Source organism: Chelon labrosus (assembly GCF_963514085.1).
Source record: "Chelon labrosus genome assembly, chromosome: 11".
NCBI lineage: Eukaryota > Metazoa > Chordata > Actinopteri > Mugiliformes > Mugilidae > Chelon > Chelon labrosus.
The window spans coordinates 4,550,855-4,565,888 of NC_140344.1; the positions used below are offsets into that span (position 1 = coordinate 4,550,855).

General features: G+C 38.8%; 2 protein-coding genes across 3 annotated transcripts in view; one reads left to right on the forward strand and one right to left on the reverse strand.

Moving 5' to 3' along the window:
- The window catches only part of cftr (CF transmembrane conductance regulator), a gene marked incomplete at its 5' end in the record, with an annotated part of 33,667 nt that extends 31,857 nt beyond the window's left edge, over positions 1-1,810 (reverse strand). Inside the window, 2 exons of the mRNA XM_084555237.1 lie at positions 337-447; positions 1,758-1,810. Of these exons, the coding sequence (XP_084411363.1) occupies positions 337-447; positions 1,758-1,810 (164 nt within the window). The remainder of the gene's footprint in view (positions 1-336; positions 448-1,757) is intronic.
- A 2,994-nt stretch (positions 1,811-4,804) lies between these two features.
- The window catches only part of asz1 (ankyrin repeat, SAM and basic leucine zipper domain containing 1), a 29,344-nt gene continuing 19,114 nt past the window's right edge, over positions 4,805-15,034 (forward strand). The window contains exons 1-4 of one of the 2 annotated variants that reach the window (XR_014699344.1): positions 4,805-5,332; positions 6,743-6,845; positions 7,067-7,189; positions 11,193-11,304. Coding sequence is in view for 1 of the 2 variants with exons in the window: in XM_084555829.1 (XP_084411955.1) it covers positions 5,225-5,332; positions 6,743-6,845; positions 7,067-7,189; positions 11,193-11,304 (446 nt within the window). In the remaining variant the exon portion in view is untranslated. The remainder of the gene's footprint in view (positions 5,333-6,742; positions 6,846-7,066; positions 7,190-11,192; positions 11,305-15,034) is intronic. The other variant, XM_084555829.1, reaches the window with a different exon arrangement.

Sequence of the window (15,034 nt, forward strand, 5' to 3'; positions counted from 1 at the left end):
TTTTAACCAATGTGGCTTGCACCAGTTCTGTTTAGTGAAACAAACCAGAAACTGTAACTTGCATAACTACTCATAATCATGGCTTCTTAAAAAGTTTTGTTAGATAATTAGATGTCTTCCAATGGACAGTCAAGCAAGAGACAGCTAATCAAATTTAACTGTATCATGCCGGGGACATTAAGGAACAACATCAGAATGATCTCGGAAGATTAATGACATACAGTCCCTGAGTGATGTGATTGAGAGTCAAAGTAGTTCAGATTTGTTCTCATGAAGCAGATTCCTGTTTGACTCTGGTTTTCTAGCATGACTTTCAGTAGGTCGCAATGAACATACCTTTCGAGTCTCTCAGAGAGGTTGTCTGCCAGATCAAAAGAAGGAGCCTTGTACACATCTGTCAGATCCAACTTCTTTCTGAAGCCCTTCCTCAACAGAGGTGACATCCACCTGCAGGAAGAGCACAAAAATGACTGTGTGCAAGGAAATATGCTAATAGAAATTGTTTAACATAGAAAAATGGATTCATGATCAATTTGTAGGAATATGCTGCACTTTGTATTCAAAGTCCACTAAAATTGGAATTATCCCTCTGTAGAAGGACTGTGCACATTTATTTCAACAAATAAATACATTATAAAATGTGCCAAAGATATTTGAAAGATTTTATCTGTGTATGTGTGCTTGTCTATGGTTAGACAACAAGCTTTTGACATAAAAGGGCTGAAGTGTTAGGAACCATTAAAGTAAACTGGGTGGAACATCAGTGATGTCCACGGTTTCACAGTCAGACTAATGACACAGTATGAGTGAAATGTTTTCTGGTATCTATGACTGAATCATTTAAAGAAAGCCTGTCCAGCCTAGTGACATAGTTTATATGTATCATCTGACTTTTTATCAGTCAGCTTCTTTCTTTGGGTCCTATCGTAGTTTTTATGACACAGGACCTGTCAGTGCATCGCTCTTAAGCCTTGCACTTTTTTGCAGAGCATGCAAAAGACACAAGAACTACATACCAACACTGAGCCAATGAAATGCTGATGATATTAGAGTTAATATTCTTAACTCTAATATAAGATGGTCACTAGTCGCACGCTGTTTATTGTTGACATTGTACTTAATGATTTTCACGTTCAGCCAATACTTATGACTTCACAGATCCTGAAGTGGGTCTGTGTTCATCTGCCAGCGTTTTCTAGAACATGCCTCACCGCATGTTCTAAATTGCCGTGCGCGTATTTTACGCATGGACTAAGGGACAGAACATGAGGGATATGTACAGATAGAGTGTGAAGGACAGCCTCTGGGTCACTGGCCCACTAGCTGCATAATGAAGTAATTTCCTTTCGAAGCGCAACAGGACATGGTACCCGCCAGCATGACAGGACTTCCTACAATTTCTACACTTCGAAACAATACATAATGCTACTTAGTTTTTGTAACTGTATGCTGCTCAAGCTTTAACATCCATTCAATGCGCTTACATTATGTCTTAGAATTGCAACAACCGATGTGCTTGCAAAAAGAATCCTATTCTGAATTTTCTTACGCAGGAGTCTTCAGGTGACATGCTAAAAATACCAACTTTATTCGATTTATTGATGTTCGTGGTTTATTTACTTTTTTTTTTTTTTTTGCGCCCTTTTTATGGTGTGGACTGGACTCAATAAGGGAGCAATGGAAGAGCTGCGTGTGCACCTTGCCACACAGACAACGCCGGCTCCTTAGATAAAGGATGAAAACGAAACATGTCTTACCAGAAGAAAAATTTGGAGAGGAAGTTCGCATCTTCCACGGGTGACTTCTGCATCCTAAGAGCGCCGCCAGTTTGATTTCTCTGCACCTGAGTGTCCCTGCGCGTCGCTCACATCTGTGTGTCCCCCGTGTAGCTTCGCTCTCACAGATCCAGAGGGGATGCTCGCCTGATTTGTCCTCCACTTTGCTTTACTGCTCTAAATGTGATGTCACCGGTCTGTTTTCTTCCTCCCCCAGAAGCTGAAAGTGGGATCGCTATCCTCTGTGCGTCTCCCTGGTCTCATTCACGCTCACTCTCCACTCTGCTCAGTGTGACAGTGAGAGGACAGTCCATCCTTTATGGGTTCGCCAAAACTTGCGGAGACACGTCATTTCCACGCCGACTAGCCTCAGGTTGCATGTTGTGCCAACAAGTTGAAAAGCCAGCTGGTGCAAATAAGACCAACTCTGCATGGAGATGCAGGTAGATACAGAAATCAGTGGAATGGTTTTTACTTTAATTGTATTAAAACAATGTTTCACAACGTCCTTGTTTTGTTCATATAAACCACTCTGGAAATAGTGCCAGATTTGGTACAGTATCTGATTTGTATAAAGGAGGTTTGCTGCATTGTTTAACTAATATTAAAACACTAATGTAACACTAATGTCAATGTGTTTAGAAGAGACGACATGTGGAAAACAACCCAACAATACCACTAACACTGTATAATCTCAACCTTAATTAGTTAACTTATGTCTCACATTAAGTGTGCATGCATGTCATCTGATTTCTTGTTAAAGTAAATAAGCTGATTGAAATGAGAGAGCCTTCAGGTGGTTTGTTTTATACTGCAGCTATTCCCCATGCTGCTGCAGGTCTACCTCTGAGTGTCAAGCCGTGGCTTCTTATTTTGCTCCTCTCAGCTACCTCCCCATGAATCACAAAAGAGCAGAAACAGTTCCGGGACATTAAAATGAACTTGAAACTTTTTTATCAGTTTCAGGCTACGCACAGTTTCTGGAGAGGGAGGATCAAAACCCAAAGACATTCCAAAAGGGAACACAGATAAAATGCAGTGAGTTTCTGAGTCCTGAGTACATCAACACATAAACTGTGTGTAATCTTCACTGTCTGCACTTCAGCTGTAGTTAGTGTGAGTCACTGGGTACATCTTTTTCAGTAGATATAGGACATATTGGTTTGACAATGTGCAGTGCGGTCCTAGTAATGAGTTTGATTCACTATCCAGCTATGTGTCCATACAGATACTGGTGAAGTAATGATCCAGTCAGAGGATTTTATATACAGCAAATGACAAGAGTTATGCTATGATGGGAGTGAACTCCCTGATGTCACTGAAAACGAAACATATAAAATGAACCAATGGGAGAAAATCATCTGTGAAGTTTGTTGTCAAAATACTACCACAATATCTAGGAGAAACTTTAAAGAGGATGTGACGTTTGTGCATTTCACCAAAGTAAACGGCAAAATGTGCATCAATTAAACTCCACACTGCCTATAAAAATCTGAATATACAGTACAGTGCTAATACTAATGCCCTCCGAGGAACTGGATCAATTTAAGAAAGAAACTTGACTCCATTTCCTGCTTCTTCAAAGGTTACTCTACTTTGGTAGTAATCTGAGTGTGGAAGAACAAATAAAATTGTGCTCAAGCTTTTTAAATTCAACTGAGGAGAATCACAAGAATCTCTCAATTTTGCTCCACACAGTCATAACTGCAAAGAAACAGAAAGGTTATAGCTATGCCTGGCCCAGAGGAAAGAGTGACCTCTCCTGGACACTGACCATTGCTTGCAGCCAGTGACATTATACCAAAGTGTGACATCTCAGCAGACTGTTAGTTATTCAGTTACAATTTATTAGATACAACTCATTGCAGTAGCTACAATAAATCACACCTTCCTAAAGGTTGTGTGTGTGTGTGTTATGTTTTCATCTATGATCATTGGTAGATGTACACCCTACAACTAAATTAAAAATGTAGATGTCAGTCAAGCACCGTTTGTGAACACATTTGTGAAAACACCTGTATAGATAGAGTGTCAGTGTGCATGAGCTTTAATACTTCATGCTGACACATGTAATATGTTCAAATGCTAAAAATTTTAAAAATAAGTTAATCATTTCATTAGTGAAATATATTTAAAAGTTTAAATTAAAAATGTTAACAGCTGCCATGGTAGAAGCAGTGTGTTTCTGCGTTTCTCAGAGAAGGATCCTGACAAGACAAAAACACTACTGCTACACAATAAATGCTAGTACTAGCAACAGGTAGCACAGTACAGCACGTAACCATTTTCACCTAAATTCCAAATGCTTGTTGACATACCTTGGCTGCAGTAAACTAATACAGTAGGAGCTTGTTTCAAGTACATAATATTTAAAACTATGCTATGGGAGGCGTAGCTATAGGCTAAGGGTAGGACAGGAAAGGACAGAAAAAACAAAGCATGCAAGAGATTTACTGGTATAACACTTCCAGTGTACTTACCAAAACAGTGCAACTTTACACAGGAATCCATATTTTCTTGTCACGGGTGTCAGAATCTGTCCATAAGCAGGATCTTAAATCACCTTTAGATGATTCAACATGGATCCGCTGCCTGAAGAAATGAGGAAAGAAAATATAGAGGGGCTTCCAAATGAACCATACTCAGTGAGAACCAGAAGGAAAACGTCTCTAATCAAGTTGAGAAGTGGAGAACAAGGGGAATTCAGACTTTCCTTGGAACATCTAAATCATTTTGCCATTTGCAACACCTCCTCAGAGCCCCAGCTAATTAAATATCCACATCTAGCTCTTTTTGCTGCTGGTTTGTATACAATACTTTGAAAGTTTAAGTTTGAACTTATTTGGGTTACATAAATAGCTACATTTCAGAGATGTAATACTAATTTCCTTATCCGTAAAGGCACCACATGACATTTATCACTATTTAATAACTACATATTTAATGTACTCTTTGAAAAATGGGAGACAGTATGGTACAGTTTTATTCCCACTGTAAAAAGCTCAGTAATAAACCTGCAGAAATTACCACTAAATGCCAATCATTGAGACCATAAATACAGACGAATCCCATTACACGGGGTATGCAGTTGTTGTGCTTTTCTTTTTTGTTGTGTTTTTCTTTTTTTTTTTCTGTTGTAGAAAGCCGGTATTAAGTTATTAAAACCGGAGGTGAAAGGCATAGTGCAGAAAAATCAACAGTGGCAGTAGGAAAACCCAATAAATCTGCAGGACATAAAGACTGCAAAGACCTGCAGAAAACGTACACATGCAAGGCAAGGGCCGCATTCATTGCAAAACATTAAAAGTATGTCATTTTTTTCAGTTTGAAACTGAAGGTGGCACTAATGCAATATCGAGCATACCAACCTCAGTAAAAACTCGATAGAGAAGAAGTCGACCACGCCCTTTCACTTTGCTCCGGCTCCTCGTTAGCGGCTAAACGGAGTAATGGACGGAGTAATGAAGAACGCCTTCCCGGCTGGAGATGAAAGCGACGCCAGCATCGACGAGTGGGACATCGGGTCTTATTCAGATAAAAACTCTCATTGCAATAAGGTCGTTTTAGACAGTGTCACTCATCTTTTCCTTCGACGTATGCTAGCAGAAGCGAATGATAGCACTTACTAGCAGCAACTGCAGCTCAGTATCAAACCTAAGCTAATTTAGCTAGCCTTAAATTTTGTTCATTTTGGGGGTTAGCAAGCTAACGCGCATTTTGCAGCAAAATAAGTAACACGATAAAATCTATAGATAAGCACAGACAAATTACAGTAGCGTTATCTTAAATAATATACACATTTAAATGTAGTGAACATTATCGTCTTTGCGCTCTTTTTACCTTCCTGTCTTCCCCTGTGTAGGCAGTTCAGAAAGGCACATTAGCAAAAAAAAAACAAAAAAAAAGAAGCTACTTGAACCGGTTTCCTAAACGTTCCCGGTTTATAAACATGTTCGTGACATATTTACCAAATGTAAAAGTGCGTCCTAATTATGTTCAGTTGTAAATCTTTAAACGAAGCTTGAGTACAGTGCAGCACCGAGGGGAGGGTGCCACAGCTGGAGGTAATTAAAGCAAATAGTGCTAGCCCTGAAACTACCTCCAAAAATAAATGAAAACAAATATTGCACCTATAGAAAAGCTCTGTGTTGTCTTCAGTTGGCAAGCAGTGTTGCTGTTTCTTTGACAAAAACATACACCCTCTTGCCAGTTCGTTAAGTACGCTAGTGAAAATTAAAACATACTATTAAACCACTCCCGCACCAAATCCCCCTTCATGACTGTTCAAATGTTCCATTTATGTTTAAACAGCATCAGAGAGGAGGTGATTCAACTGGATGTAGTTTGTGGTGGTGGTCCGTGATTTAGTTTAGCCCAGTGACTAAAATGAGATTGTCAGAATATTAGGAGCATACAACATAATGCAATTTAGTAGTACTACCGACTGCAGCCTCCAAAATGAGAACACAGTTTTATCAACAGCTGTCTAATTTATTTTAAAATAATGCTGAATACTATAACCTTCATAAGATTTAGTGCAGGACTGTTATATTAGATTGTTTTACTAGTGTACCCAATGAACTATCGAGTGACTGTAGCACCACTCATTAAAGTAATAAATTACAATATTGAAGAGTCTTTGTATTACAAAACAGATAGGTGTGTACAGTCCAAACTGAAGTATTAGTTTATAGTGTGGGACTGGGACATGGCGCGAGTAAAAAAAACGCACTCACATGTGCTGCAAGGGGGAAAAAAAAGTAATTACTGTTCACAATGGCAAGAATAATTTCTGCTTAATATCACTCCAGATTATCATGTATCCATCATCCCCTCCGTCAGATTCATAAGACTGTAACTTGTCAACATGACATTCACAGACAATGCAGCACATGTGACATGTTTTCCAAATGTTTCATTTACTTTGGAGTAAAATCATTATTGATTCCTTTATTCTGATTTCTCAGGACCCTGATGCTGTTGTACCACATGCGGAAGATAATGTGTCATTGCTGAAGAGGGCCATTAGTGAAGGAGACACTGGAACTGTTGAACAGCTATTAGACAATGGCAAGTTGTTGCTTCCCTTTTTCTATGACACAGCTTCATAGTTTGCCCGAAATAATATTACAAAGAAAATCAAGCAGTTCTTCAATTACAAATGATTTATTTTTATTTTTATAAAGGTTTCCATTTTGATTTACTGTGGCTTTACATATAAGAGCAAACTGCTTTCTTTTACTAGTTTAGCATCTCCAAGACTCACACTCAGATTTTTTCATTGTGGACAGGCATGGATGTTGAGACCAGACTTGGCTTTGAATGGACACCTCTGATGTGTGCAGTCAGTGTGGCTAACTATGAGGTGGCCAAACTGCTACTGGACAGAGGGGCCAGTGCCAGTTTCAGCAAAGGTCAGAGTAATATGTTTAAAAGGGTGTCCTACTCATATTGACACTTCCCACTGTATGTGGCGACTCTGTGTATTAACCAAGCTTTGAATTACCTTTGGACCTTGGAATTTGGACACTATGTTGAAGGGGCTATATCAGTCACACAGTATTGGCATACAACTACTCAAATTATAATTGGGATGCAGCACTTAGGATCCATTCATTTATTTCAGATTGAAGATGCTGAAGCACAAAGCATGAAGAAAGAAACAGTAAAACTAACCAAACTGTTATGTTCTGGATTCTGTTTGTGGTGTTTTGAATTCCCTGGAGGAAGCGCCTTACTTCTCCACCAGCTCTGCAGCCAGTCCACTCGCCCCCAGACATCAGATCAGTTAACAGATAAAACTTAAAACTTCTCAACTTTACAAAGATATAAACACCTACATTAACTTTAGGAAGTTGTAGTTCAAGGTTAAGTTTAAACATTATTGACTAGTGTGACTACTGGAGGTAAATTCACTGGCCCTCTGATGACAACATTGATAAAACCCTTGCTTTGATAGGAACGGCACATATTCCAATTGGTTACTTACATGTGTGTCGAGTCCTGCACTGCTTTGGTACCACGAGATACACAATGGAGAACCCACAAAAAAAGGAGTGTAATGACATTTAAAAATATGTATCTACATAAATGAACAGGCATGTGTGAAAATGAAGTAAATGTATGCCCCAGTCAATGCCCCTCTGGCACTGAATGATTTTTTTCCTTTCTTTTTCTACATGGATTAGCAACATAGATAAGGTACAGTACGTTAAATTAGGCTGTGATTTTGATTTATTTTTCTACGTGGAGTTGTAACATAAAAACACCAGTGACATATTGTGTGTTTAATTGTGTGTTAGGTCACAGGACCTATAGTTAGGGAACCATAGATTATGAAATTCTGGGCCAGTACATATCTCTACAAGCAATTTGGCCAATGTCAGTGTGTTTTTGTTTCTGTTGTTATCTATAACCTATGTTGTACAGGGAAACAAATCTTATTATAAAACAACTAATTGTTTTAACTACTTCAAACCTTTATCCCACAACCCCTCTATTGCATGGGTTTGCCATATGGCAACAGTTACTTACTTTTACTAAAAAGCAGTAATAGAAAATCCATGTTATTCCCATTGAATTAGGCAAAGTAGACCACTGGCCTGTCTGTGATCTTTCACTTACCACTTTCAGGAAAAAAAACAAAAAAAAAAAGAAAACTAGGATAGATAGTCTGATTAGGCAACACCATTTCATTGCTGCCTTCCAGGCTTGAATATCAAACAGCCATACCTAATCCTCCTGATGGTCCCTGTTGCGTTGGTGTCGAGCTATTCTTCCCTGTGGCACCTTTTTTCAATTTCCTCACCTGCTACAGCCAAAGACCAGGGAACCAATCAGACCTATGCACCAATATGCTTCATCTGACATTACTTAATGGTGATGACGCCAAAGAGGAACTCTTGCAGAAACACACTGCTGATCCTTTGAGTTGTTTTTAGTTCATGCACACTGCACTCTCATCCAAAAGCAAGAAAAATTGAAGGCATCTGTTGGATTGAGGTCAGTCTGGGTAAAATAAGCAAGGAGGAAAAACTCTTCCATGCTAAAAGCTTTGCAGTTTTACATAGATTAAACCCTGTGTATCCTCTTGCAAAAATGCGCAGTTAAATCCATGTATTTAGATATTGGTGGTTTACTGTTAATGAGCCCTTTAAGGCCATATTATTTATGGTTTTAAACGGCAGATTCCCTTTAAAATCATAAAAATCACTCTATGCCACAGAGGCATGGGTAGAGATGCATACCTAAAAACAAAGCTAACATTTCTGGTCACTGGTCTGCTTTTGAACATTGAAAGATGTGATATCAAAGACTTGGATAGTTTGAAAGAGGTTGTGTTCACATGGTTGAACAAGTCTGGCACTGAGAGAATGTTGGTGAAATATTTATTCATTACCCACGTAAACAAAATGTCTCTCTCTCTCTCTCTCTATATATATATATATATATATATATATATATATATATACATACATATATGTGTGTGTGTGTATAAGTGCAATTTGCAAAGGTGATAGTGTTCCTTTTGACAGCCAATTAAAAAAGTATGTTTTATATTTGTGATGGATAAAACATGCACATTATTTTGTTGTTATATTTGTTATTTTCCTCGTTCTTTCATTAGTGTTGGTACCTCATCTCATGTTATCAGTTTTCGGAATACTATAAATGTTTGCCTTGAACGTGTACCACATTTTAGCTCAATGTGCATATGTGCTTCGGCATGTATGTCATGTAAACAAAACCTGCTCAGAATCACAAAAATAGTGTTAAGCAAAATATCAAACTCTTGGGTTTCTGTTTTCCAAAAAAGTGCAATTTATCCAAAGTTGCCTCATAATGAACAGTAGGCATATTCAGTAGGGAAGGAGAGGTATTTGTTGCTTATGAGAACATTATTATTTACACATTTAAAACATTGATCAGTGTAGTCTTCTGCTGCTGCATTGCTGCCACTGTTCTCGTTGCAGATATTATGAAATATTTTAAAACATCCTTATTCTTAAATTTCTTGGCTGTCAGCTGGGAATCCTCATTCGACTGTGCAAAGTCCCCAAACCCAAGTTTGGAACCTCAGGACTAGACATGTTGTTGATATCTGAAATCAATTAAATCTCAGTCGAGAATGCAGAGTTAAACTGTGTGACTGATTTCACATGGTTTTGGCATCTGATGCTCGAGGCAGGTGAAGGAAACAATTAACAGGAGGATGACGTGTGGTCACTTCCTGATGGCGTCCGTCCAAGCAGCGTGGCTGAGCGGAGGAATGCATGAGTGATTGATAATGGTCGCCCTGCTGCTGTCATGCCCTCTCATCAGTTCTCAGGCCTCAGATTTATTTACTCCAGTCCTCCGTAGACGCAAACCAGGCAGTCTGGTTTACACCCACACATACATAATATAAACACACACACATTCACCTAGAGATATAGAGCCAAACATGCACAGCTACAAAGACACAGAAACCCACATACAGATGTAGAGGCCAACTTATTTGTGCACACACATTTACAGGGAGAAACGCATACATTTAGATGGTAACCGTGATGCATACAGTTTGGGGACACAGTCATTGCCGTAACTAAACAGGAATTGAGTGTGTTGCCATCGGTCTCAGATTGCTCTTATTAATGCAAGATAAGGAGACAACTCCTCTGAAGTCACACAGTCGCATTAAGGCTGCCACACTTCCTGATGCCAGATAAACAGTGGTCCGTCTCCATTGCTGGGTTCTGGTCCAGTTGATTTCTTTTCCCTATTACAACATGATGTGTGACTTCATTGTGAGGAAAAAACAAGGTACTCTCCTCTCCTCTAAGCAATTTTGCTAATGAACACTTAGACAAAAATTTTGGCGTATATTGTATATTTAGGCCATATCTTGATACTGGCCATAACTAGCCTAAAGAAAGCATGTTACTTAATATTTTAAGCAGTCACAAAACATTTAGCTAAAATAGCACCATGTAAAATAGTGACAAAATGCTATAGTCACACTACAGGCAATAAAGCTATAAGCTAGCTGTGTTGTCGCCAAGTTTCTTTTGCTTAACTGACATGAATCTCTGAAAAAGGATCTCATACATTGTATTTCTCATCAAGACAAGTATTTCTCAACAAGCAATTTGGTCGTGCTTCAGATTTCCACAACTTGACTATAAAACTAAAGCTTTTAAGAGACATGCTTATTGAAATATAGGCTACTATAAAAAAAAATGTCACTTTGAACCCCACATTGTCTCATTTTTAAAACTTTCAGATGCTACAAAAAACTACCCAATGACTGCTAGGTGTAGTTGTTTTTATACATGGAGCCAACTTGCTATGATTTAAATGTAATTTTTAATAATCAGCACTAAAACAAATGTTTGTTTAAATAAAACTGACTCTGAAAATTGTTGTTCTTGTTCACAGATCACTGCACGGTGCTCATGGCCAGCTGCATGGCATCTGCCAGTGAAGACAAAATTGCACGCTGCGTGGAGCTTCTGCTGTCCAGAAACGCTGATCCCAACATGGTGGACAGGTGAGGGGGGTACAGACGAGTTTCTGGTCAAAATATTTATGGGATTTTCAACACAGTACATTCAGTCACACCATTTTTGATGTAAGCCATATAAAAACACTTCAAACTTGACTAGAACAGGGGAGAAAAAAAAAAAAAACAGAGGTGCTGGATCAAATTTCCTTTGATGGTTCTCGTTATGTTCAGCTGCCATGTGGTAGCATTATGCACCACTGTGCTCCATACAGTTTGTGTATATTTTTGTGTTTTGTTTGGAATGTCCTGTTATGGCATGTGCATGTACGGACGGGTATCAGACAGACAGACAAACAAACAGTGTAAAGGGTGGGCAGGAGGATTTTAGAAAATTCTTTATACTCTTGAATGAAACCCTGTAAGCATGGTTTTTCCAATATAAATGTCAAGACAAGGAGAGCAGTTAAAAAAATAAAAAAATAAATAGTGATTGCATTTTCCCATAGTTAGGAACTACTTACACATTAAAATTGATCTTTCATTTGCCTTACACATGACCAGTTCCATTCAAAACTCTTATCAACCAGATATCGGTCAAAGCCAGGTAAGCTTTTGCTATGGTACATTTGTCCATCATTAATAGATGTTATTGTAGGAAATGTATACATTGCCCTTCTGTGTTTTTTTTAGGGCTACCTTTTGCAGTTTTCTGTCATTTATATTCTATTATGAATAGAATATAAGATATTTGTGCAACACAAGAACACAGGAAGTTCCAAAACATGAGCTGAATGTATGTAAAATTGTTCCTGAAGGGTAAAAAGCCCAGGCTTTAAATGCAACAAATTGAAGTAAAATTTAGCATGCAGCCAGTGGTCTGTTCCGTAGCCTCTTTTGTTAATACTGTTGCTAAAGTTGTGCAGTGTGCTGTTGTTGTTATTTTCATATTTTGGTTAAGATCCTGGTTCAGATATATTGTTGTTGTTTTTTTGTTGTTGTTGTTTTTTTACTGTAAACGTGAGTGGTAGGTCAGCCCCAAAGCATAGAACTGGAAAATGCCCCCTTTATTAATCATCATGGAACGCACACTTAACATGAAAATGTAAAAGGCATCTCTCCAGAGCCAGTATTTAGTTTGTCTGAATGGGGCTCTTGCTGGAACATTCTATGGAAGAGGACCCTCTCCCTGTGTAGATATGAAGGGCTCATTGTAATCTAACAAAACAGTATTTTTAGTTACACAAAAGATAACATAATTATTATACTACATCCATTCCTACTATTGGTAAATGGTAATGGTACACCAGTGTGAGAATCTAATAGATTTCCCTAAATCCAACCCACTGTTTTGTTAAGATCTATATGTTACACCCATTTAGACAAGACACAAACATCAGAAGCTTGTAAATGGTAAATTGCGGCATCCGTCACTATCTTTAATATAAGCTGTCCAGTAGACCAGTGTATCTATATTGGGGTGCAGCAAAGATAGCAGTCAGCATAAGCTGCTGTAACTTCATCAGGCTAATAATTGTCAGATGTTAGGCTGGCAAGGCACAAAAGTTGCATGTGCACTGATCAGGCATAACATTATGACCACCTTCCTAATATTGTGTAGGACATGGGCCTCTGTGGATCATGCTTGTTCCAGTGCATTTCATAAATACAGTACTTAATCAGTTTGGGATCTAGTGATCTAGTTTTTTTAAGTTGTTCCTAAACCGTTTTTGTGTGTGTGTCTGTGTCAGCGGGACGCTGGGGATGGCTGCAGCCATCACGGAGTGTCATTGCTATGGGGTGGGGATGCCTGGTCTGGTCTAGGTCGGTGCCACATCTAAATAACATCCACATGAATGCCAGGTCCAAAGGTTTCCCAGCAGAACATTGAATTGTCAGAGAAGAAGGATGTCAGAAATGCTGCATAAACCCTTTAAAGCACCGTTTATGTGAACTGCTGTCAAAACACTGAAAGTCTCTTCAGTTCAGATATAGACGACCATAAATGAATACAAGCAACTGGAGAAATTCAGGATTCATCAGCCATTACAGTGATAAGCCTCAGTAGAAAAAAAAATAATAATTTTGTGGAAAAGAATGAAGACAGGTCATTCTTGAAGCATTTTTACTGTTACCATCTGTGGATTGTTGCCGTGTCAAAGTGTGGATGCAGCGCCAGTGGCTTTGTTGTTTAGATTTCCCTAATTCTCTGCCACTCTGTCACTGCCAGCATACCATTACATGCACGCCACCTGAAACCCCCCGATGACACACATGGACAGGCTGTTGCATTAGGAAATTGATTGGTTCCTTCCCAGACAAAATATTTGAAGCAAAGTAACAAGATGCAGAAGGATGCAGATGAGGGGAGGATTGAAGAGAAGAGGCCAGCAGCCCCCAACATCCAGAGGAAGAGAAGAATATGAGGTTCATGTGGGTGTAGAGGATAAACCTCTCACTCCCTCTCATTGCCTCTTACGTCTGAATATCAAACCAATGATTAACACCAGCTGCTCGTCCCTCCGTCGTAGTGTAAACATGCATTCTTTGTCATCTCTCAAAGTCCTGCAGAAGCACGATGTGGGGTCCATTGCCTCCATGTGTCCATTTTTTTTTCTCCTTCATTGCACTGATGTGTGCTGACCGTATATGCATGAAGCCTGGAACATGTTGCTCCAAGCTACACATGTAGCACGTTTTTGTGAATAATGGATGGGGAGAAATCAGAAATAGTTGAGTGGCCATTTCTTCTAGAATGGATCCGGAAATAATTCAGACCTAGTCACTTTTTTTTTTTTAACTTTATATTGTCAATTAAATTTTAAATAGATAAAACCATTTTGCCCACCAAAATATACTCAATAACCCATAATAATGACATAAAAATATGATTTTTACTTTATTTAGATTTGTTAATACTCTTGGTTTGTGCATACTGGATTTGGGCAGTTTGTCCCATTCTTCCAAGCAAAACCTTCCTCTCATTGGAAGCATCTGAACTGCAATCTTCAGGTCTCTCCATTAAAGCTCTTTTGGGTTTTAAGACTCCAACAATCACACTCAGTCTCAGGTCACTGCACTATGAACATGGTTGTCTTCAAGGATCTGTATACAGCATAACGGCTGCATTAATTCTGACCAGTCCCTCCTGTTGAGAAGCAGCCTCTTAGTATGACAGTGACAACTCCATAGTTAACTTTAGGTATGGTATTAAAAGATGATCAGTATTCACCAGACGTAGGACTTGGGAGTTCAGCCCAAAGACTTAAGACTTTTATCTCATCAAACCTGAAGATATTTCTATAAAGATGCAATTTGGCAAACTCAAAGTGGGCTGTCTAGGTACTCTTGTATTAGAATACTGCTGAGATTGTCATTGTCCATTTCAGCTCAGTTACTCAGTTTAGCTTCATGGACAAGCCCTTGAAAAATCTTGGTGGTTCCCATCTTATTTGATTTCAGGTCTTCAGGGAACACTCCTTTATACATGGTTTAAGACCCATGCCCTGATCTATTCTTTTCCACACATTCTATACAGTGTTCCTTGGACTTCATGGCTTGGTATATGCTCTGGCATGCATTGTGAATTGTGCCTTTCTAATTTATGTCCGATCAAGCCTCTTGGAATTTTCTTTAAGCTATTGCTTTGGAATTTTAAAAAGGCCCTGTTGGAATGACAGAATACAATGCTCAGTCCCCTCAAACCTGAAATGTCCTCCTCCACCCTGGTGAACATGCATGGGAGTTGTTGAAGACATTTGACAGGAAGTGAGCTTCA